This window comes from Lagenorhynchus albirostris, chromosome 10 (assembly GCF_949774975.1).
Source record: "Lagenorhynchus albirostris chromosome 10, mLagAlb1.1, whole genome shotgun sequence".
Lineage (NCBI taxonomy): Eukaryota > Metazoa > Chordata > Mammalia > Artiodactyla > Delphinidae > Lagenorhynchus > Lagenorhynchus albirostris.
Window position 1 is genome coordinate 51609433 of NC_083104.1, and position 24693 is coordinate 51634125.

The 24693-nt window shown below is 46.2% G+C and overlaps 2 protein-coding genes and 1 long non-coding RNA gene across 5 annotated transcripts in view; 2 read left to right on the forward strand and 1 right to left on the reverse strand.

Moving 5' to 3' along the window:
* Positions 1–864: 864 nt before the first annotated feature.
* LOC132527181 (uncharacterized) lies at positions 865–5646 on the reverse strand. 3 transcript variants are annotated; one of them, XR_009542903.1, is made up of 4 exons: positions 5466–5646; positions 2444–2616; positions 1936–2005; positions 865–1581 (listed from the first exon to the last, which is right to left on the reverse strand). It is a non-coding gene; the product is annotated as an uncharacterized LOC132527181 (long non-coding RNA). The 3 variants fall into 3 exon arrangements; XR_009542901.1 differs by lacking the exon at positions 2444–2616 and adding an exon at positions 4724–4855; XR_009542902.1 differs by lacking the exon at positions 2444–2616.
* Positions 5106–24693, forward strand: part of GLB1 (galactosidase beta 1) — a 90123-nt gene continuing 70535 nt past the window's right edge. Inside the window, exon 1 of the mRNA XM_060162454.1 lies at positions 5106–5262. Within this exon, the coding sequence (XP_060018437.1) occupies positions 5191–5262 (72 nt within the window). The 5' untranslated portion in view covers positions 5106–5190. The remainder of the gene's footprint in view (positions 5263–24693) is intronic.
* Positions 7764–9107, forward strand: TMPPE (transmembrane protein with metallophosphoesterase domain). Its single transcript, XM_060164085.1, has one exon. It carries the CDS (start codon positions 7764–7766, stop codon positions 9105–9107), a length of 1344 nt encoding a protein of 447 aa, XP_060020068.1.

Below are 24693 nucleotides of genomic sequence, written 5' to 3' on the forward strand. Positions count from 1 at the left end.
GTGACTAGGGAATCTGAGGCATCACACAAATAATGTTTGATAGAGCAGTCAGAGAGGTTGTGATCAAATTACCACAGAAACTCTCTGACCCAGAAGCTGCAAACTTAAATCTCTCATGGGGCCTGCAGGCCATGTCAAAAGAGCAGTGGACCAGATGGAGATTGTTGCCAACTGGAAGAACCTACCTGCCTAAAGAATGTCCCAGTGCATATCTCTGATCTACTGTTACCCTGGTATGGCCAGACCTTCTGATCTTTGAAGAGAAACTGGAAATCCAGATTATGTAAATTCCCCTGATTAAATATTGACAATTCCATTGATTATATAAAATTTAAGACACCAATGGGCCAACATGGTAACTGTCAAAACAAATAGCCCTTTGGCCATATCTAGTTGTAACCTTCGATTGAGCCAGAAAACTACTGTGATCGTTCAGAGACATGAACCACGGCTGCAGATGTGGATATAAAGACAGGGCTAAATCCGAGGGCCCAGACAAAGAAGAAACAACAGGCCTAGATCAAACACAAAGGGGAAAAAAACAACACTGCAAAGAAGCAGCTGGGAGACCCTAGGGAAGCAGATGCTTTTGCCAGATAGTGAAGGCAAAAGAAGATAGGAGAGAGAGTGTTTAAAACAAAGTCATTTTTCCCCCCCACTAAGGCCAGCCTCACTTGGGGCATTTGTTTTTAGATCTCAGACTCCTGAAAGGGAGTTCGAGGACATGGTGACAAGGGCATCCTAGTGCTCATGACTATCAAGAGCGATGGGCCAGTCCTGGGACACAGCTGCTAACTTTTATTGGGATTGTGGGGAAACTGTTGCCAATGATTTCACAATTTTATATTTTTATTGTTTCATAACCATATCCATCAGTTGGTTGCACAATTTAACCCCAGGATACAGGTCTTGGGACTTATTGTAACAGAAAACTCAAAGACTCGTGAGAAGCATGAGGAATTGCTGCACATCAGAATTGTCCACATCTGTTGGCAGTAGGCTTTATTATTTATTTTTAAATAACTTTTTATTTTCATATAAGAATTGCTATATGTCCTTTACCTAATTCATCAATTGTTAACATTTTGCCTTATTTGCCCTTATTTGCTCCATAATCACGTACATGTAATAATATGTATATTATGTATAATGTATAATTATATATATAAACATATACATATGATCATTGGGGAGGAAGTTGCAGACATTATACCCCTTTACCCCTAAATGTTTCAGAGTGTATCACCTTTTTGTGTGTGTGTGATTTTTTTTAACAATTTTATTTATTTATTTATTTTTATTTTTGGCTGTGTTGGGCCTTAGTTGCTGCACGTGGTCTTTCTCTAATTGCAGTGAGCAGGGGCTACTCTTCGTTGTGGTGCACAGGCTTCTCATTGCAGTGGCTTCTCTTGTTGCGGAGCACAGGTTCTAGGCACGCAGGCTTCTGTAGTTGTGGTGCACGGGCTTAGTTGCTCCGCGACATGTGGGATCTTCCTGGACCAGGGATCGAACTCGTGTCCCCTGCATTGGCAGGCAGATTCTTAACCATTGCACCACCAGGGAAGTCCCAGAGTGTATTTCCTAAGAACATAACCACTGTATTGTTATCAAAATTAGAAAATTTAATCTTGATACAATATTATTTTCTAATCCATAGTCTATATTCAACTTTTGTTAATTGTCCCAATAATGTCTCTTGTAGCAACTTTTTTTCCTGGTTCACGATCCAATCTGGGATCATGCACTGCATTTACTTGTCATTTCTTTTTAGTGGAGGCCTTGTTTTTTCCTTGCTTTTAACATCTATCATTTAGTATTCCTAAAACCTATTGCAAATTACAATCATTTTAATAGAACTTTAAAAATATTAGAAATGTAAAGTTAGCTAAATTTTTACACTGAAATACAGATCATAACTGACACTGGGGGACTTACCTGGCGGTCCAGTGGTTAAGACTCTGAGCTTCCAGGGCAGAAGGCTCAGGTTCGTTCCGTGGTCAGGGAACTAAGATCCCACATGCCAAGCGGTGCAGGCCAGAAAAATAAAAAAAAGAAAGAAAAGAAAAGAACTGACACTGGAACCTGAGGAAAGCTCTGTAGGACCACAATGGAAAACAGGTCATTCAAAGGGAGATTGATTCTTGTTCTAAAACTTTATTTATTTATTTTTAATTTTTGTTCGAGTATAGTTGATGTACAATGTTCTGTTAGTTTCTGCTGTACAGCAAAGTGAATCAGTTATACATACACATATATCCACTCTTTTTTTAGATTCTATTCCCATATAGGTAATAACAGTATTGAGTAGAGCTCCCTGTGCTATACAGTAGGTCCTTATTAGTTATCTATTTTATATATAGTAGTGTGCATATGTCAATCCCAATCTCCCAATTTATCCTAACTTGTGCAAAGCCCTGTTAGGATAGAAAAACAAAGTTTTTACCTGTTATTGGGTCGCATATGTCTCTTCCCTTCATTGTTCTTAGGCTACTGATGAGGCCTCTGTGCTTCTCAAGCTACCTTTGGTGAAGGATCACTTTTGCTTCTGTGATTATCAGTGCTCTTTCCCATCCTTCAAGGACTGATCTGGTTGTACAAATCTATAACAATAAATTACTAGAAAAAAGAAATAAAAATAGACATAATATTCACATCTAATTTTTTTATTATTAGATGCAACAGACAAGCTTTCTCAAATTGCTGTAAGTTTCCAAATACCTACTCTGAATTTCTGTACTTACCTTATGTCACTGGTCCTCGGACCACACTTAGAGTAGCACTGGTCTATATCAGAGCATGCCCCATATATAGTTGTGTATGTGGACATCTTTCTACTGAAAATGATTCCCTATGGGGTGATAGCCTTCTCAAGATCACTTCATATTCCCCACAGCCTGGAGCAGGAGGTTTACACACCAGCACACACTCTATATGCACACTTGGACAGGAACTATAAGTAAAGTAGGCACAGAAGCATGGCCTTGCAAAAGTAACTCAGGCTCTAATAAACTATAGTGGAAAAGAGTATGAAAAAGAATATATTTTGCTGTACACCGGAAACTAACACAACATTATAAATCAACTATAGTTCAATTAAAAAATAAAAATAAAAAATAATTCGGGCTCTAAAGTCAGGCAATGAGGGACTTCCCTGGCTGTCCAGTGGTTAAGACTCCGTGCTACCAGTGCAGGGGCCTCCGGTTTGATCCCTGGTCGGGGAACTAAGATCCCGCAGGCTGCACGGCAAGGCCAAAAAAAACCCAGAAAGCAACACAAAACAAAAAAAGGACTAAATGGCGAATACCCTTGTAACCACCCTCTAGTTCAAGAAACAAAACTTTGTTGCCCTTCCATGGGGCCCCTCCCAATCTCAAGCCCTCACCCCCACAAGTAACCACTATTCTTGACTTTTATAATCATCGCTCACAGTGTTAAAAACCAGACTAAGTTTTAAAAAGATGCACAAGTTGTAAAAAATAGTGTTAAAGAAAAGAATTATTCTGACACTTGATAAAATGGTAAGGAAGATTTCCTTCAAGACTTTTTTGTAATAAGGGTCAACTCTACTGCCATAGGTGGGGAGGGATGGGTCTCAATTCTAAGTACAGCAAAGATAGCTGGGGATTTACAGCCAGCAGAGAGAAGGGCTTGTTGGTGAAAAATTGTAAGAGGAGATCTCAAGGGATTCTTGCTAAGGGGAGGTCAAGGACTTAGATGTCAAAGGGAGGTGGGGTGGGGATGAGGACCTTGATCAGATAACAAGAATTGGGGGATTGTTCCTAAACTGACTTAGCAGGATTCTTTGCTAAGACTGCACAATGCAGGGCAGGCAAGGACAGGACAGGCACAGAAGGCCGAGGTCCAGGTCTAGAAGAGCTTAAAAGAGTCTCTAGTCAGAGGAGCCTAATTAAAGTTTAGTCTAGGAGTCTGTCAATAGACCGCATAATTTAACCGTAATTTGTTTTTTTGTTTTGTTTTTGGCTGCGCCCTGAGACTTGTGGGACCTTAGTTCCCCCACCAGGGATCAAACCCAGGCCACCGCAGTGAAAGCGCCGAGTCCTAACCACTGGACCACCAGGGAACCCCCTAACCCTACATTTTTATTTTTCAAAACTAAGTTAACAATATAAAAGTCAAAAATATTTAAAATGAGTGAATTTTGTGGAATGTTAATTATAACTCAATAAAGCTGGAAAAATACATATATTTGAAATCGATTTCCCTAAAGGCTCCTTCCTCTGAGAAAGGGGGGATTTTCAGAGAGTTCGGGGAACTAGGTAGGAAAGACAACTTCAGACTCATATCTAGTGGTTAACCAGCGGTCCTGGACACGTTAACTCAAACAGTAGAGACTTCGTTTTCACGAGTGGAAAACTTGGATAAAACTTGTATTTTATGCCCAGTTGATAGATCTGCGGTATCGCAGGGATGTTGAGGGACTCAAGGGCAAAACTGAAAGATGGGAGGTGTTGCTACTCTTGTCTCTCAAAACCCAACGATGAAATAAAAATTCCGCAGCCCCTGGTGCTTTGAGGGTTGGCATTCGGAAAGATATCGCCACAGTTGAAACACACTTCTAAATGTATCAATAACCTGGAACAGTGGTTCTCAAACTTTAGCGTGCATCGGAACTACCTGGAGGGTTTGTAAAAATACAGGTTTCTGGATCCCACCCCTAGAATTTCTTGGGCCAGGACCTGCTATTTCCATTTCTAACACGTACCAGATACAGGATTGGTCTAGGGAACCACACTTTGCAGGCCCCTGGTTTAGTCTTCCGGACAGCCCCGTGGGCAGGGCTGAGAGTCCATCTAGTCCACTTAGGTTTATCTGGCCTCAACTTCCCTCTTCTGTCCTGTCAAGGGAGCCAGGGAGCAAGGAGACCCCTGTTAAAGTCCAACCCCAGGCGCGTTATCAAGCTGTTGACAGCCAGGCCTCCTGAGGGCCTTTGCAAAAGGCCCCTCCCTCCGGCGGAGCCCTGCCAGTCAGTGCCAAATAACACCATCCTGCTGTCACGCGGCAGCGCTTGGCCCCAGGCTCCCGCCTCCCTGGGTTCCTGGCTCGGCGGCCGCTGGGCGGGGCGCGGGGCGGAGCCGGCGCGGGGCGGTGCCAGGCCGCGGGTCCTCAGTCAAGTGACACCCGGCGGCTGCCCGGGCGCTGACAGTGGAGCCAGGAGGCCGGAGGGTGGATATGCCGGGAGTCGTTCGCATCCTCTCCCTGCTGCTGGTGCCGCTGCTGCTGGGCTCTGCGCGTGGCTTGCACGTAAGTCCACAGGACCCCCGCGCAGGAATGATGGATAGGGGACAGGCTGGCGGGGGACCGGGCTGGTGCTGCGGCCACCTGGGGTCCCAAAGGGCGGAGGTCCTGGGACCCCAAGGCGCGCCCGGGCCCGCAAGGCAACGGGGGGAGCTCAGGCAGTGGGCTGAGCCGGCAGAGGGCCGGCCGGGCGGGGCGAGCTTCCTTACCGGTAGCTCTGTCGCTCGTGTGTTCCGCCCCTGCCGCCTCTTTTCGCTGGGACCTACTTCCTTATTGGTGCAATGAGGGGCTGAGATGAGGTGCTTTCCAGCTTTGCGGGTTTCCGGCAGGGGAATTCCAAGTAGCGCGCGTTCTTGGAGGGCGCCTTGGGCTCTGTCTGCTTGGCGCGCCCTTCCTTGCCAGCGCTCTGCGGAGCGCTCCGGAAGGAGAAAAATGGGGTCAAGAGAGGCCCCCGCAATGGGAACATTGGATTAATTACCTTCGAGGTGGTCTCTTTTCGGACATCTCGTGCCCTTCTCGGCCCTTCCCGCCGCCTACTTTTTAAGGCTTGGATTTTCCAAACCTTTAGGGTTTGGCGGTGGGCAAGAGGCAGGCTGCAGGTAGCCGCCAGCGTTGCTGGAGGGAGGTCTGGCGGGACGAGGTGCTGGGCGGTGCAGGGCGTGCACGATTGCGGGAGAACTACAGCCTCAGTCCACCCGGCAGAGCTAAGGCAGGGGCCGAGGGAACTCCGAATCGCTCCTGGGAAGGTCAGCATCACGGCCTTGGAAAGGTGGGGTGGATCTGAGGGGAGAGGGACCGGGGGATTTAAACGGGCGCCTGTCTCTCTGCACGTTCAGGGAACCAACTTTGGTTTCTCCAGAGTTCGGGTGGGCTGAGTCTGGGACTTGTTTTATAAGTGGAAAATGGTGAACTTTGACTTGCAAATTACACCTTTGATAAAAGGCTTTCAGTAAAGTACGTAGGGCAGGGGAAAAAAATATATATATATATATTTTTTTTTAATTTTAATTTATCTATCTTAAACCGAGGTTGAGAATCTTATTTGGAAAACAACTGCTGAAAATATTTTCATTTTGGATTCTTCTTGGGAAAAGGTCACCTCAAATGACTATTTGCTAACCTTTGTCTACCTGGGTCTGTGCTTCCCCTGCCCCAGTTTTTTGTCTGGGAGCCCTGGAGTGGGAACTAGCCAGCCATGAGAGCCACAAGAGAACAGTTCAAGGATTCAGTGGCAGAGAAAGATGGGGAGATGGCAGATCTTAACCGATGTCTAGGAGGGTTGTGAGACGGGAGGGATAAGGATTTATGGAGGAGGAGCTGGGGGACAGGGCAGCCTGCCATGTCGTGGTCGCTCATTATCCTTGTGCAGCATCATTCACAGGGGCTGCCCTGTGACTGCCAGGAGGCCGTCTTCACCCCAGGAATCCTTATGTTAGGTGTCTAGGTGTCCCTCCTGGGCCTAGAGCTGGAAAAGATACCAGCGAACTAGCTTTCCATGATTTCCTTCTTACATTTATTTACAACAGCGGTTCTCAAACATTAACTGTCCTAGAAGTTAAAACCGAACATTTAAAAGTATTTATTAACTTACTTAAGAAATCGTAAAATCGTTATATGTTAATAAACTTTATATATTTCTTGAAAAATAATAATTTCTTCCCAAATTGTAGGGCGAAGAGCGACATTGTACATTTTTGCAAATCTCTTTCATGTCTGTCTTAATAGATGATAGTTGGATTCTTATAGCTACTTCTGCATTCATTCTCGCTATATCACATGTCATGTAGCCTCTGGAAAACTTCACTGTACACTCATGAGAGAATGGTTATGGCTTAGTCCTGTTTTGTTTTGGTTTTTTTTGCGGTACCCGGGCCTCTCACTGCCGTGGCCTCTCCCGCTGCGGAGCACAGGCTCCGGACGCTCAGGCTCAGCAGCCATGGCTCACGGGCCCAGCCGCTCCGCGGCATGTGGGATCCTCCCAGACCGGGGCTCGAACCCGCGTCCCCTGCATCGGCAGGCAGACTCCCAACCACTGCGCCACCAGGGAAGCCCCTTAGTACTGTTTTTGAAAATAGTTTTGACTTAATGGACCCCCCGAAAGGGTCTCCCTGGACCACACTTTGAGAACCGCTGGTTTAGAATAATGTTTTTGTTATTATAAAAGTTCACACGCATTATGGAAATACCTGAAACATACAGAAAACGGTAAGAAAATGAAACTGCCCATCCTGTTATAATCCAGCGTGTTTGTATTTCAATAATAAAATGTAGCAACTGACTGGTATTTGAGTGGCTTGGATTCAGGATGGGTTGGGCAGGTGTAAGTGGCCTTCAGGTTTTGACTGGGGACAAGGAAGCTCTCATATCCCACAAAGCTGATGCCGGTTCCTGGTTGCAGGCGGAGCTGACCTGGAAACCCGTCCTTGGCCACTGTCCTATCTAAGGAGCTCACCTTCCAGAGCCCGCCTGCACAGAACTGGCAGGGGACCCTCTTAGGAACAGAGGTGATGGCGATCTTCAGGCAGCTGTCCCTGGGCGCAAAGGCCGCCCTGGCAGCCGGCACTGTCTTCGTGTCCATGGTCATCTCCCGCTCCTACCTGGCGGAGAGCCTCGAGCTCAGGGCCTGGCGGTGGCTGTTCCGCCTGCAGCTCGCCCTGTTTGCCAACTCGCTCATGCTCCTCGGTTCCCTCTACATCTGGCGAAGCACCGTCAGCAACCTCAGCCACTCCCCTGCTGCAGAGTCGGCCTGTTTCCAGCTTTGGAAGTTGGCCGTTGTGGCCTTCCTGGCCCTGGCCCATTCCAGTTTCTTCACCATGATCTTTCTAGTGGCCGAGGAGCCCTATCTCTTTTCCCTGACGGCCTACTCCTGCCTTGGGGCATACATCATCATGGTCTGCTTCCTCTGTACCCTCAGTGGCATGGAGCAGGCCTACCAGCTCCTGGCCTTGCGCGCCGGCAGGGTGGTGGGCAGCCTTGACAAGACAAGGAAGCTGGCACTCAGGCCAGCGCTGGCGGTGCTGGTGTCCGCCGTGCTCAGTGTGGTAGGGCTGCTGAACGCTGCCCAGCCCCCGGCTGTGAAAACCGTGGAGGTGCCCATCCATTGGCTGCCCGCCTCCATGGACAACCTCAAGATCGCGCTGCTCTCCGACATCCACTTGGGCCCCACGGTGGGCAGGACCAAGATGGAGATGTTCGTGAAGATGGTGAACACGCTGGAACCGGACGTCACAGTGATTGTGGGTGACCTGTGTGATGCCGAAGCCTCTGTCCTCCGGACAGCCGTCGCTCCTCTGGGCCAGCTTCGTTCACGCCTCGGCACCTACTTCGTCACGGGGAATCACGAGTACTACACATCAGATGTCAGCAACTGGTTTGCGCTGCTGGAATCCCTGAACGTCACGCCCCTTCACAATCAGAACGTGAAGATTTCTGCCACCCAGGCCCAGCCTGGCAGGGGTGAGGATGATGACTGGATCTGCTTGGCCGGGGTGGACGACATCGAAGCAGACATCCTGCACTACTCTGGCCACGGCATGGATCTCAAGAAGGCTCTGGGGGGCTGCAGCCCGGACCACACCACCATCTTGCTAGCTCATCAGCCCCTGGCTGCCAAGAGAGCTCTCCAGGCTCGGCCAGATATCAACTTGATCCTTTCTGGGCACACTCACGCTGGGCAGATCTTTCCCTTGAATGTGGCAGCCTATCTCCTGAACCCCTTCTTTGCTGGTCTGTACCAAGTGGCCCAGACTACATTTGTTTATGTGAGCCCAGGCACGGCCTACTATGGGATACCCATGCGACTGGGCAGCAGGGCGGAGATTACAGAGCTCGTCCTGCAGCGGGTTCCCTGAACCCACCCCTGCCCCGTGCGCCTCCTCATTGCCCTTGCCCTCCATCCCCGACCCTCTGCAGACCAGGCTGCCTGCTTTATCCCCTCCAGTCTCTCCTGCCAGCACACGCTTGTCACAAGACTGGCTTGCACCGTGATCAGTGGTGGGGCTGCCTGTTAACTCTGTAGGTGGCCATCTGCTTCTTTCTGTGCATTTGTGAGGCCACTAAAGTCACATGTGTAGGAACAGGCATCTATTTTCCAGATGATGTGGAGTAAGCCCTCCTCCTCTGCAGAACTCATGGGGATGAACTGAATCAGGGGGTTGCTTGAAGGGGATGCCTGTGGAAAGTGGAGTAGGGAGGGGACTCTTCGTATTTTAAAAGCCTCTTTAGGACTTAAGCAGTTTTCAAAATCATTGATCCAGAGCTTTCTGGGGAAGGGGCAGTGTGGCTAGGTAATCTGGGAGAACTGGCGAGATGGAGGCCCCTCTGGCTGCTGGAGAAGAAGCTTTTCTTTTCCCCCTTGGTTCTATCAGAGTCACCTTTACTGAGAGCATCAGCCAAGTCGGCTGGAATATAGGCTCATCCTGTTCCGGGCCTTGAGTGATGCTGTCTCATTGGCTGTGCTCCTGGGCCTTTGGGGTTGGGGGTGGGGCAGAAGGATGGGAACACTGGTCCGTGAATGAAGGTCAGAGTGCTGCTGCCTAGGAATTCAGAGGGTGTTTGCCAAACTTGGCTCCTTTTATACAACACCTGGATGAGGTGATTAGGGACAGGCGACTTTCCCCAACTGAGAGATGAGGGAACCGAGGCAAAGGGAGGTAGAGCACTGGCAGCAGCACAAGGGTTATGGGAGATTCTGGCTGGAAGCCCGGTTTTCTGCCTCCCAAGACCAGTGTTCTTCCCACTGCCTGATGGTAAGTAGCTGTACCCTTACAGGTGAGGATAGGGTTCAAACACAAGTAACATTGTAACGAGAACAAGCAAGGGCCTATAACCTGATGCCCTTTCGAAGTGGTCTGCTTGAGGCCGATTTCAGTTCATGGTAACTACGTGAGCAGGACCTGGAAGGGGGGTCGGCCAGTTTCAGTGTAGGATGGCTGTTACACTGGAGGGACAGTCAGGAAACTGGAGTGCACACCCCCCACCCCAGGTTTGGGTCAGAAACGGAGGTTCACTCTCCACCGGTAGGGAGGTTGAGGCTTGCATGGGGAGTGGCAGGGCACTGAGCTCCTGCGGGCCCCAAGGCCTTCCCTTCGTGGGACCCCTGGCTCTGGGATGCTGGGCTGTCCTTCCTGCTGGTGGCTCACTGCCCCCTTCCCCCCCACCAGCCTGACTCCATCAGAGCTGTCCTAGCGCTCTGGCCACAGAACCAGACGGCCATCCCTAAGCTGGACCCTCAGAAAAAGAGGCAGGGGTTACCGTGTCTGGAGCAGCCCCAGCCTCGCTGGCCGGCCTCTGTGCCAGAGGTAGGATACCCTTTGACCCTGGGGTAGCAATAAGGCCTGATAGACAAGGCCTCACTGAGAATCTTTCTGCGACAGGGAACTCTGACTGGAGGGGCTCACCCTCCTGCTTTCTTGTCAGGCAGCATCGGGCAAATGACCTCACTGAGCCTCGGTTTCCCTCACCCTGAAATGGGGATAATTATCGTATCTACCTCAAGATTGTTTTGCAGGGAGGGTATTAAGACATGGCGCAGAAGTTGCTTGTAGCTCAGTCACAAGGAAGCAGTTGATGTTGCTAATTTTTAAACATCCCATGGGGCCTGCAAAGGGGCTGTGTTGGTCACAGGGGCACAGAGAATTTATGGAGCAGCCAGTCCTGGGAAACAGGAGTGGGTCCCATGCCGCCTGCTGCTGGGGCCCAGTGATTTGTCACAGCAGCAACTGCTGGGGTTGCTTTCCTCTGTCTCTTGCCTGTGTTATTGTCTCCCTGTGCACACTCAGCCTGGCCAGGGCAAGTCTCTCCATTTTCCCCCTTGTCCTCTTGGTTAGCGGAACCCTGGGGGCTCCTGGAGACCACCTTTCTTGTTTCCAGGCAACCAAAGTATTGACAGCGGGTCTTCCAGTCGAGTTTAAAATGTATCTGAGTTGAGATTTCAGTGGTTTCCTTATTATTTACCCCCTCGTGTTTAATCATCCTTACAGCCAGGAATAAGTTTGGAGAAAAACTTATCCAGAACCAAGGAAAGAACCCTGGAGAGGCTTTCTTTTAACACATTTTGCGGGTGGTGGGGTTATAGGAGGGGGAAGTGCTTTGCCAAGGGCAGCGCCCAGCTCAGCTCAAGTTTCCTGACTGCGTTCTTGGTGGCATCACTCAACCTCGCCATCTCAGGAACTCTTCCAGACCCTCTCACATTCTCGTGCCCTGACCCCAGTTGGGATCACCCCCAGTCTACACTAGTTCTGCCATTTGTCTTCCACCTTGTGTGTCTCCTGCTCTACCAAGTATTATTTCACTGGTTTCTTGATTTGGGATCTTTCTCATCAGTGCCCTGAGCTGGATGGAATTCACTTCCATCAGTCCTGCTTTTCATCTTGTACCTTCTTGTCTCTTCTCTTTCCCTGAGTGCCAGCATTTTTCAGTCTTGAGCACCTGTCTGTCATCCCTGCTCTGAAGTCCTTGCTTGACTGATTCCTCTCTTAACAGAAACAAGACAGGTCCATCTTCTGTGACCAAGGAATAGTCAGCAGCACCTTCTCACACTTGGTTTGTGTCCCATGACGTGGTGGAAGTTTTCCCAGCACAAATTTCTCCAATTGTGTCCAGATATGGTCCTGGTGGGCTGCTCTCCACGGCCCCCTTGGTACCTCTGTTCCCTGTTCTTCACTCATTTACCTTCTTTGATTTGTTTATTTATTGCCGGGGGAGGTGGTGAGAAACATTTACTTGAAGCTTGAAAATGCTTTCAATTTCATTCTAGTTTCTTTTTAAAAATCTGTTAAATGCAAGTTAAAATGAAACATAAAGCTTTCTAAAAATTAACTATAGGGCTTCCCTGGTGGCGCAGTGGTTGAGAGTCCGCCTGCCGATGCAGGGGACACGGGTTCGTGCCCCGGTCTGGGAAGATCCCACATGCCGCGGAGTGGCTGGGCCCGTGAGCCATGGCCGCTGAGCCTGCGCGTCCGGAGCCTGTGCTCTGCAACGGGAGAGGCCACAACAGTGAGAGGCCCGCGTAGCACAAAAAAAAAAAAAAAAAAAATTAACTATAGCCTGTGTACTGGGATACTATATATACATTTTTTTTAAATTTTTATTTATTTATTTTTGGCTGTGTTGGGTCTTCGTTTCTGTGTGAGGGCTTTCTCTAGTTGCGGCAAGCGGGGGCCACTCTTCATCGCGGTGCACTGGCCTCTCACTATCGCGGCCTCTCTTGTTGCGGAGCGCAGGCTCAGTAGTTGTGGCTCTCGGGCCTAGTTGCTCCGCGGCATGTGGGATCTTCCCAGACCAGGGCTCAAACCCGTGTCCCCTGCATTGGCAGGCAGATTCTCAACCACTGCACCACCAGGGAAGCCCTGGGATACTATTGTTATAAAACCTCAATACATTAATCCTACTGCCATTCATTCCAAACATCCATCCGTCCGAGCATCCTTTTTTCCCCTTGTTTGTTCTTTTTAAAAGCTTTTTATTGTGAAAACTTGGAAGTATTCACAAACTAGGGAGAGCAGCAACAGAATCCCCATCACCCAGCTTCAACATTTGTGACTATTCTACTGTTCCTTCTCATCTACCCCAGCCCTTCACTCTTTCTTTTTTGTCAGGAGTATATTAAGGCAAATCTTAGAAAATATAATTTCACCCCCAAATGCTTCAGTATGAATCCTTTTTAAAAAAGCATATCCATAATGCTGTTATAGCTGATGAAATTCACAGTAATTCTTTAATATCATCTTATACCTAGTTAGGAGACTTGGGGTTAGAAGTTAGGTTTTCTACCTCTTAATAAAAGTATTTTTTCCACTGTCTGAGGATTAGGTGGCTGTATCTATTACAAGTAATTTTAGGATTCAAATGCAGTTAACTGTGTAAAGAGTTAGTTTTCAGTTTTTCCGATTATCTCAATTGTCTTTTGTGTGTGTGTGATAGAAAAACACATAGTGTGGAATTTATCATCTTAGTGATTTTTAAGTGTACAGTTCAATGGCGTTAAGTGTATTCACACTGATGTGCAACAGATCTCCAGAGCTTTTTCATCTTGCAAATGTAAAACTCTATACCCATTAAACAACAACTCCCCTACCCACCCCCAGCCTCTGGTAACCACTACTTTACATTCTGTTTCTATGAATCTGACTACTCTGGGTACTTCATATAAGTGGAATTATATATCATTTGTCTTTTGTGGCTGGATTATTTCACTTAGCATAATGTCCTCAGTGTTCATCCCCACTGTAGCATGTGACAAGACTTCCTTTTTAAGGATGAATAATATTCCATTGCATGTATATACCACAGTTTGTTCATTCATCAGTGGACATTTGGGTTGCTTTCACCTCTTGCCTGTTGTGAATAGTGCTGCTGTGAACATGGGTGTGCAAATATCTCTTTGAGACCCTGCTTTCTATTCTTTTGGATATATACCCAGAAGTGGGATTGCTGGATCATATAGTAGTTCTATTTTTCATTTTTTGAGGAAACTCTATACTGTTTTCCATAGCAGTTGGACCACTTTATAATCCCATCAGCAGTACACAAGTGTTCCAGTTTCTCTATATCCTCACCAAATCTTATCTTCCATTTTTTTGTTTGTTTTAATAAATTTATTTATTTATTTATTTATTTATTTATGGCTACACTGGGTCGCTGCTCTGCGCGGGCTTTCTCTCGTTGTGGCGAGCGGTGGCTACTCTTCGTTGCGGTGCACGGGCTTCTCATTGCAGTGGCTTCTCTTGTTGCGAGCATGGGCTCTAGGCACGCAGCTCAGTAGTTGTGGCTCGCGGGCTGTAGAGCACAGGCTCAGTAGTTCTGGTGCACAGGCTTAGTTGCTCCGTGGCATGTGGGATCTTCCTGGACTGGGGATCGAACCTGTGTCCCCTGTATTGACAGGCAGATTCTTTTTCTTTTTTTTAAATTTATTTTTGGCTGCATTGGGTCTTTGTTGCTGTGCGCGGGCTTTCTCTAGTTGAGGCGAGTGGGGCTTCTCTTGTTGCGGAGCATGGGCTCTAGGCGCTCAGGCTTCAGTAGTTGTGGCACACGGGCTCAGTAGTTGTGGTTCCCAGGCTCTATAGCACAGGCTTAGTACTTGTGGCGCATGGGCTTAGTTGCTCCGCGGCATGTGGGATCTTCCCAGACTGGGGCTTGAACCCATGTCCCCTGCGTTGGCAGGCAGATTCTTAACCACTGCGCCACCAGGGAAGTCCCTGTTTGTTTGTTTTTGATAGTGGTGTGAGATGATAACTTATTGTGGTGTTGATTTGCATTTCTCTGATGATTGGTAATGTTGAGCATCTTTTCATAGGCTTGTTGGCTATTTGTATACCATCTTTGGAAGAATGTCTATTCAGGTCTTTTGCCCATTTTAAAATCATATTTGATTTTTTTGTTGTTGAGTTGTAGGTCTTTATTATTCTGGATATTAACCGCTTATCAGATATATGATTTGTAATTATTATCTCCCATTCCATAGATTGACTTTTCACTGTATTGATTGTATCCCTTGATGCGAAAAAGTTAAGTTTGATGTTCCATTTGTCTATTTTTGCTTTTGTTACCAGTGCTTTTGGTGTCATAACCAAGCAGTCACTGCCAACCAAGCCCAATATCATAAAGCTTTCCCCCTATGTTTTCTTCGAGGAGTTTTAAATTTTGGGTTTTATGTTTCGGTCTTTGATCCATTTTGAGTTATTTTTGTATATGGTGTAAATTAAGGATCCAACTTCATTCTTCTGCATGTGGATATCCAGTTTTCCCAACACTTTTTGTTTAAGAGACTGTCCTTTCCCCATTGAGTGGTCTTGGCACCCTTACTGATGACCATGTGAACATTTGTGTGACAGTTTATTTTCAGGCCCCTCTATTCTATTCTATTGGTGTATTTGTCTGTCTTTATATCAGGAACTCATTGTTTTTTATTACAGTAGTTTTGAAATCAGGAAGTGTGAGTCTCCCAACTTTGTTCTTCTTTTCCAAAATTGTTTTAGCTATTGGGGGTTCCTTGAAATTCTGTATGAATTTTAGGATGAATTTTTCTATTTCTGCAAAGAATGCTGTTGGGTTTCTGATAGAGATTACACTGACTCTATAGATCATATTGGGTAATATGGACATCTTAACAATACTAAGTATTTCGATCCATTAACATGGGATGTCTTTCCATTTATCTGTGTCTTTTAAAATCTCAGCAGTGTTTTGTAGTTTTCAGTGTATGAGTCTTTCACCTCCTCGGTTAGGTTTATTCCCAAGTATTTTATTCTCTTTGATGCTATTATAATTGGAATTGCTTAATTCCCTTTTTGGATTGTTCATTGTCAGTGTATAGAAATGCAACTGATTTTTGTATGTTGATTTTGTATCCTGCAACTTTGTTGAATTCATTTATTAGTTCTAACAATTTTGCGTGTGTGTGTATGTGTGAAATCTTTAGGGTGTTCTACATATAAGATCATGTCTGTGAATAGAGATAATTTTACTTCTTCCTTTCAAATTGAACGTCTTTTGTTTCTTTTTCTTGCTTGTTGCTCTGGCTAGGACTCCCAACAGTATGTTGAATAAAAGTGGTGAGAGCGAGCATCCTTGCCTTGTTCCTGATCATGGAAGAAAAGCTTGCAATCTTTCACATCGAGTATGATGTTAACTATTGGTTTTCGTATACGGCCTTCATTGTGTTGAGGTAATTTTCTTCAATTCATAGTTTGTTAAGTGTTTTATCGTAAAAAGTTGTGGAATCTTACCAAATAAATTTCTGCCTCAATTGAAATGATCATGGTTTTGTCCTTCATTCTGTTAATGTGCGTTCCATTGATTGATTTTCATATGTTGAATCATTCTTGCATTCTGAATCTCACTTGGTCATGATGTATAATCCTCTTAAAGAGTTCTTGAGGGAATTCCCTGGTGCTCTAGTGGTTAGGACTCGGTGCTTTTACTGCCAAGGGCGTGGGTTCCATCCCTTGTCAGGGAACTAAGATCCCACAAGCCATGTAGCGTGGCCAAAAAAAAAAAAAAAAAAAGTTGTTGAATTTAGTTTGCTGATATTTGTTGAGGATTTCTGCATCAGTATTAATCAGGAATATTGATATTGGCTTGCAGTTTTCTTTTTTTTGTTATGTCCTGTCTGGTCTTGGTGTTAGGGTTATGTTGTTCTCATAGGATGAGCTTACAAGTGTTCCCTCTTTAATTTTTTGGAAGAGTTTCAGGAGGATTGGTGTTAATTCTTCTTTAAATGTTTGCTAGAATTCTCTAGCTGAAGCCATCTGATCCTTTGTTTTTCTTTGAGATTTTCAATTACTGATTCTATCTTCTTACTAGTTATTGGTTTGTGCAATTTTCTATTTTTTCATGATTCGGTCTTGGTAGGTTGTATGTTTCTAGACATTTATCAGTTTCTTTAGGTTTCACAATTTATAGGTATACAATTGTTCATAGTAGTCTCATAATCCTTTTTGTGTGTGTGTGTGCCATCAGTTGTAGTATTTCTCTTTCATTTCTGATTTTGAGGCTTCTGTCTTTTCTTCTTAGTTAATCTAGCTAAAGATTTATCAGTTTTGTTGATCTTTTCAAAAAATGAACTCTTGGGATTCCATGGTGGCGCAGTGGTTGAGAGTCCGCCTACCGATGCAGGGGACACGGGTTCGTGCCCCCCAGGAAGATCCCACATGCCGCGGAGCGGCTGGGCCCGTGAGCCATGGCCGCTGAGCCTGCGCGTCTGGAGCCTGTGCTCCGCAGAGAGGCCACAACAGGGAGAGGCCCGCATTACCGCAAAAAAAAAAAAAAAAAAGAACTCGTACTTTCATTGATTTTGTTTTCTATTCTCTATTTCACTTAATCCCTGCTCTAATTTTCATTATTTCCTCCCTTCTGCTAGCTTTAGTTTTTTTCTTTGATTTCTTGAGGAATTGTGTCACTTTACAGTTCTTTTGTTTGAATCAGGATCTAAAAACAAGGTCCATATATTGTATGTGATATATTTCTTAAGTCTCTCTAAGTCTATAAGATACCCTCTCTTCTTATTTTGTGCCATTTATTTGTTCAAGTTATCTGGATATTATATCTTGGTATTTCCTACATTTTGGATTTGTGGTGGTGTTTGACATGTACTATCCTTCATATTTTCTGTAAACTGGTAGAGGTGGACATCTATTAAAGTTAGAGCTAGAAGCTAGACAGATTCACGTTCAACTTTTCTCCTTTTTTGGTAGGAAGACTTCATTGCTTTCAGTGATGCTGAGATTGACCAGGTGTTGTCAGCTTGGCTCCTCCACTAGAAGGTTCCACATCATCTTTTCATCTAATGTTTCAGCAGTCATTGATGATTGTTGCCTAAAGTCATTAGTCCAGTAGGGATTGTAAAATGGTGATTTTTTTTTAAGTTTGATACATTTAATACAGAATTTAGTAGGCCAGAGTACTAAATAGACTTTCTGGGAGTATTTAGTTGGCTTTTATCTATTCAAGAGACAATGGAAACTTCTTTTACCTCAGTTCTGAATTTTGAAGGAGTTTTTGTGGAGCTTAGGAGTATAATCCTGGGAATTCACTGGTGGTCTAGTGGTTAAGACTCTGCACTCTTGCTGCCGAGGGCCTGGGTTCAATCCCTGGTCAGGGAGCTAAGATCCCACAAGCCGCATGGTGCGGCCAAAAAAAAAAAAAGAAAAAGAAGTGTAATTCTGCCTTCAGCCCCCAAAACGATGATTTTTAATCTCATTTCTTCGGCATTTACTAGCTGTGGTTCTTCTACAAAGAATTCTCTTCATCAATTGTTTGGTTATTCTGAAAAAGTCTGTACCAAAGGCAAGACGGATGCTGGATTCTTCCTCTTTATTCATTAGTTTTCAGAATAATTAGTTGATACCCCAGCAGACTTCAGGGATGACCAATAAGCTTTTCTTTTAGGTGAGAGGGAGTATTATGAATTTGGCTATTTTTGCATATCTGACGTGTTTCAGTCTAACGAAATGATAAATCTTTTAATGCTCAAAATATCCCATTTTCAGCCAGTTGGAGCTCCTTCAAATTGGCTTCTGTGTCATTTTGTGTGGCCCTAATAGTTGTTCATTGTTTTAGGCTTATTTTGTATATATTCTGCCCCAGACTTGGATTAAGTGATTTCTTAAGGAGCCCTGGTTCCTTTTTGTGGGAAATATTTAGAGACCATAATTTAAGTGCTAGAGGAGCTAAGTGCTACTGGCTAGTGTCATTTCTTAGCTGTTTCTGTGGCTATTGCTGGGAAATAAATATTTTTTTAGAAAGAGAAAAAATTTTAAGTTACATTAGTTTTTAGAGCAGTTTTAGGTTCATAGCAAAATTGAGTGGACGGTACAGAGATTTCCTGATTGCAGGGCTTTTACTTAACTTTCTTTGATTTTATGTTTGTTTCTATTTTATACTGAAATGTTTGGTTCCTAACAACCCGATGTAATTGCTTATTTATCCTATTATGTATTTTATAGATTCAGAATAGTAATGAAATATTATTAATAGGATGAAATCTACTGGATGCAGGTTTATTTGTTTTAATGCAGTTCAAGATGTATTTTTATCCTTAGTCTAAATAGAGTCAAAATACTATTTCAAATTCACTTGAAATGATTCCTTCCTCTGTGGACAGTTAGGTCTGTTTTTCACTTTTAAGAATTATTTTATATTTTTAAATTTATTTTTTTAAAACTGTGTACTTACCTTTTCTCTGAGATGACGGAGCAGAATTAAATCTGTAAATGTCTGTGAGTCCTGGAGGATAGGGAACTGATCCTCAACTGTGCTCATTTCTCCTCCATTCTGCCATTTCCCCTTCCTCTTCCATTGAAATTTGCACTCTTTATCCACAGTCTTTTGGAATGCTGAACAAAAATCTTCTTGGAACAAGACAGGAATAAGTAAATAAAATTAATAAATCTGTAAGCCATGGCAGATCATTCACAAATTCCTCCAGGTCCATATTGATTATCACCATTCATTCCGTGGGGTGGTTTTTCTTCTACAGCCTGTCTGATGTAATGGTGCTTCCATGACATTTGATGTTTGAAAGACTCTAGCTCTGGCATTATCAATGTGTGTTTTATAGTCATCTGCAATATTCCTTCTCTTTCTCTTTGCTCTGTGAACTGAGGGATCTGGGAAGCCCATGTGTGTAAACACCCCTCCACCCCTGTCTTCTCCCCTTCTCTTAATCCCTTTTCCCTTAGCACTAGGGTGCTAGCAGCCTGGGATGGTTGGGTCTCTGTCACCCTGGAGCTGAGCAACTCATGTCAGGAATTCTCCAGGCTCTTGGGCCTCTGGGGTGAGTTGAGAAGGTATGTAGGGTGCTGGGGATGGAGATCCATGGACTAGGTGCTTACCTGAGTTATTATGAGAGACTTGAAGACATTAGCATCTTCACGTAATCGGCATGACACATAACCTGTGATAGCACTGAGCTCCTTTTATTTCTTTATTCAGGTTGAGGAATGTGCACAAATAATGCAAATATAATTAATTTTAGTTCTGAGGATTAGGCAACTTGAGGCATGTTCACATTACCTGGTGATGTAAATACCAATATTACATTGAATTTTTTTTAAAGAAAGGCTTATTCACCACTGAAATAATCTCAACAGCATCATTAACTTTAAACATGTTGTATCGGACAGTATTAGTTACCTGATATGTATTTGGTCTGGGGTTATTTCATTTGTACTGTGGTCTTTTTTCTCCAGTGTTATATGCATTATGTATAATACATTGGTTGGGGGTGGGGGCACGGCTTGGAAAGGTGTGGGCTTTGACTTGCTTGGAATTGCTTTTTATTCTGTAAGTTCTGTGACCTCATGCACTGTAAATATTGATGCTACCACACCCGAGCACATGTGAAATAAAACTGTGACTCTTCAGTATTTGGTTCCAATGCGAATTAATTAAAAAGGGGTTGGGGAAGTAGGTGTCCAGTAGTTAAGAATCCGCCTGCCAATGCAGAGGACATGGGTTCCATCCCTGGTTGGGGAAGATCCCACATGCCATGGAGCAACTAAGCCCGTGCACCACAATTACTGAGACTGTGCTCTAGAGCCCGTGAGCCACAACTACTGAGCCTGCGAGCCACAGTTACTGAGCCCGTGTGCCACAAATACTGAAACCCGTGTGCCTAGAGCCTGCACTGCGCAACAAGAGAAGCCACCGCAATGAGAAGCCTGCACACTGCAATGGAGAGTAGCCCCCACTCGCCGCAACTGGAGAAAGCCCGCGTGCAGCAGCGAAGACCCAGCACAGCCAAAAGAAAGGGGGTGGAATTTGCACACAGGGAAAATTTTCCATTATATGTATTTGGGGGGAATAAACTCTGAAGGCAGCTTTCCCTCTTTTCTCCCCCCCGCCACATTTCTCGATGGCCCTACTTCCATCAGTGGTGCCACAGCTCAGAGATTAAGGAAGCTGGCTCTTTTAGGCTGGGTCCTCTCAGGTCCTTCAACATTGAAAGGGGTCACTTTGGAGCCATGAAGTGGATTTTCCCTGTTTACCTTGGCCCTGACAGTCACCAGTTAGAGGCTGTCTCTTAGGTGATGCTGCTTCTGCATCTGTCTGTATCATCCCCTCTGCTGCTTTACTAAGCTTCCGTTTCAGAGACTTGTCACTGCTCCCCAGGTCCAAATAACATGCTGTTGTTTGTATATCAGACCAGTGTGACAGCTCAGGGAGTGTCCTGACAGTCGAGGTGTCTCATGGGAGAGAGCGGGGCAGTTACCAGGTCCCTGGAGCAAGACAAAGAATGTGTCCTGCTGTCCTGCCCACTTAAAAACCAACTGCTTTTGACCCTTTTTATTGATAGTTTTGAAAAGATTAGCCACAGACCAAATGCCAGAGGCTGTGTTGACTGTCCCACAGCTGCCACTGGGGCTACCACTTGGTTAAACAAGTGGTCCACCACCATCCAGCACGATCTGTTTTTGGCAGGGGCTCCCCGGTGATCTGAATGGGGATGTGATGAGGATGTCCACTGAGTCTTTGTGGTAGAGGCATCAGTGTCTGCAATTCCAGGAGAACTGTGGGCTTGTTCAGAATTACCTTGGGTGGAGGTGGGCAGTGGGCAGTTCCAGGACATCTGTTTGGCCCTTCCCTCCACAGCGGCTGTTACTCATGGGGAGGCTTCTGGGGGCTGTTAAGTAGAACCATCCCAGTTTGCACTCAGAACCAGGGACATCGCCATAGGGTAGGTCCTCTGACTAGTGAGAAGGACGTGGGCCCTTTCCTGTGGCAACAAGGTGGGGGTGGTGGCATTCAGGAGCCCTGGTATATACATACCAGCCCAGACTGCATCCAACAGTCCTCATGAGGTCTGGGGGTGCACTTTCCTTAGGACACAGGTGTCCTAAGTCCCGCTGGGGAAGGAATATTTATTGTGTGTACTTAGGGTGGCATCACAGGGCCCTCCTCAAGGGGATCCATCCAATCCTTCCTTCCATCAGCTGTTTGTTGTAGAACCACCTCAGAGCTGGGAACCAGATGAAGGAGTCATGATTTTCCACTGCAGGGGCTGACCTCAGCCTTTTGCTCACAAGTGATTGATTTTTTTCTTGCGAGATACATCAAGCAGCGCCCTCACTGGTTGGCCAACCATCTCGCCCTCTTGCCTGAAGTCACCTCTGTCAACACGCCCCAGCTGCCACTCTGGCCTAGCTGTTTGTGGTGGTGATTATGTCCATCTGCATCTGGCGGTTAAGGGGTACCTCTTTGGTTATGCCAGGATCTCATCACCCTCGAAGACACGAGGGAGCATCTTCTGTCACCCCCTGCTCACAGAGCACAGCCCTCAGGGGACTTCCGGAGGACACCAGGACCCTCCTCACTGCTGTGTTCCTTACTGAAGGGTGTGTTCTCTGGCCAGTTCTGGGGAGTATAGTCAGATGTTGGGGTGTCTGGTCACCGTTTTTACTTTCTCACTTCTTGGAACCATCTCATACCTTCCTCAGGATTCCATGGCAGTCCAGGCACCTCCACCTCATTTCCTGTGAGTCAATATCATGTCCAAGTTCCAAGGAACTGGGTTCCAACAGCACAGGGACTGGGTTGGGCACCTTTACCAAGATGACAGCTCACACATGGGAGAACGCACCATGTCCATACACTCCCCTCTATCTGCCTTGTGTTCTGCCCCCTCAAGATCCCCTCCCAGTGTCCCCCCTCCCCCTCCGCAATTAAGTCCTGGCCTTATCTTTCTGGCAGGAGATGTAGGTCTCTTTAAACATTGCCATGGAAGCCTCTGGCATTCACAGAATGCCCTGAGTGGATGGCTGATTTGAGCCTGTCAACCGGTCTCTTTCTTCAAAGCTTCCAATCTGTTAGTAAAAACCAGCCAACCTCACAATCCTTATAATTACCAGCACCCACCCCTCAGCCCCATTCCACGGGTAGAGCTAATGCAGATGCCCACTCCCCCCCTCTGCCTGTGCCCCCTCCCAGTCCTGCACAGGTGAGGGCCTTATCGTGTGTGTTTGCATACCATGGGCCGTCGCCACCCACTTAGCACCAGCTGTAGGGTTCTTCCTGCTGTTTGACGCACAGGAAATGAGAAATCCAGGTATTGACTCACATCCTGAGGATCTGCTGTTTAGGACAGTTCTGGTACCAAGTGTCTTAATTTGGGTTCCTCTAGAAGTAAAACATGAAACCAGGGCTGGAGTGCAGGTGATCTGGGAAGCGGCCCAAGAGGGACAGATTCTCACTCTGGGCAACAGGACCGTGATTCTGCCAAGGCCTCCTGGAGAGCAGACGGAACGTCTCCCGAATTGCCTGCCTAAAAGAGGAGGGTGGGGCTTCCCTGGTGGCGCAGTGGTTGAGAGTCCGCCTGCCGATGCAGGGGACACGGGTTCGTGCCCCGGTCCGGGAAGATCCCACATGCCGCGGAGCGGCTGGATCCGTGAGCCATGGCCGCTGAGCCTGCGCGTCCGGAGCCTGTGCTCCGCAACGGGAGAGGCCATAACAGTGAGAGGACCGCGTACCGCAAAAAAAAAAAAAAAAAAAAGAGGAGGGTGCAGTTATCCACTCCCAGTGGTTGAGGGCTGCTCCGAGGTGCGTGGACTCCCCCCGACACCTGGGCTTCTGGGTGAGCAGGTGCCCGTGGCGTGAGGGTGGGAAGACACAAAGACTTGACTGGTGAGCTTGAGATGAGACACTGTCAGCACACTGTACACTGAACTCGCGCGGGACTATCCACAGCCCTGACATAGGTGTGTTTTTTTGAAGTTTCGTTTTTTTGTTTTTTTAATTTTTTGGCCGCACCTTGGGGCATGCGGGATCTTAGTTCCCCGACCAGGGATGGGACCCGCCCCCACTGCAGTGGAAGTGCGGAGTCTTAACCATTGGACCGCCAGGAAGTCCCCAGGTGTGTTTTAAAAAACACCTCTTGACCTTCTCTTTATTCTGTCTCAGAGATCTTACCACAGTGGCAAGAATAAGTCAGTACTCTCAGAATGTATATAATATTTCATCATGTGTGTGTATGTACATTCATATGCAATACACGTACCATAGAAACCGTAATATTCCATCCAGTTTTTTTTTTTTTTTTTTTTTTGCGGTACGCGGGCCTCTCACTGTTGTGGCCTCTCCCGTCGCGGAGCACAGGCTCCGGACGCGCAGGCTCAGCGGCCATGGCTCACGGGCCCAGCCGCTCCGCGGCATGTGGGATCTTCCCGGACCGGGGCACGAACCAGCGTCCCCTGCATCGGCAGGCGGACTCTCAACCACAGCGCCACCAGGGAAGCCCTCCATCCACTTTTTAAGTTTAACCTTTTTCCAGTTTTATTGAGAAATAATTGGCATACATCACTGGATAAGTTTAAGGCGAACAGCGTGATTTATTTACATGTTGTGAAATGATTACCACAATAGGTTCAGCTAACACCCATCTTCTCATACAGATAAAATAAAAAGGAAAGAAAGAAAGAAGAAAGGAAAAAATTTTCTTCTCCTTATGATGAGAACTCTTAGGATCTACTCTCTTAACAGCTTTCCTGTATATCCTACAGCAGTGTTAGCTATAGTCATCATGTTGTACCTTACATCCCTGGTATTTATTTATGATAACCGGAAGTTTGTACCTCTTTATTTTTTTGGCTGTGCCACGCAGCATGTGGGATCATAGTGCCCCCACCAGGGATTGAACCTGCACCCCCTGCAGTGGGAGCGCAGAGTCTTAACCACTAGACTGTCAGGGAAGTCCCTGGAAGTTTGTGCCTTTTGACCACCTTTCTCCAATTCTCCCTGCCCCTGACTTTTTAATTTGTGTCAACATTTTACTAGGAAAAAATTCAGGAGGGTGGAGCCCCCTCCACCAGGGCTTACAGTTTCCTCTGCCTGTGTCGCCCATCCCCTTGGCTAACTCTTCCTCATCCTGGGGCTCAGCTTAGACCCATTCTTCGTCTTTTTTTTTTTTTTTAGATGTCGGGGGTAGGAGTTTTTAATTAATTA

Excerpts from the sequence above, each read along its gene's own strand:
- TMPPE (XM_060164085.1), top strand. The coding sequence starts at position 7,764 with ATGGCGATCTTCAGGCAGCTGTCCCTGGGCGCAAAGGCCGCCCTGGCA.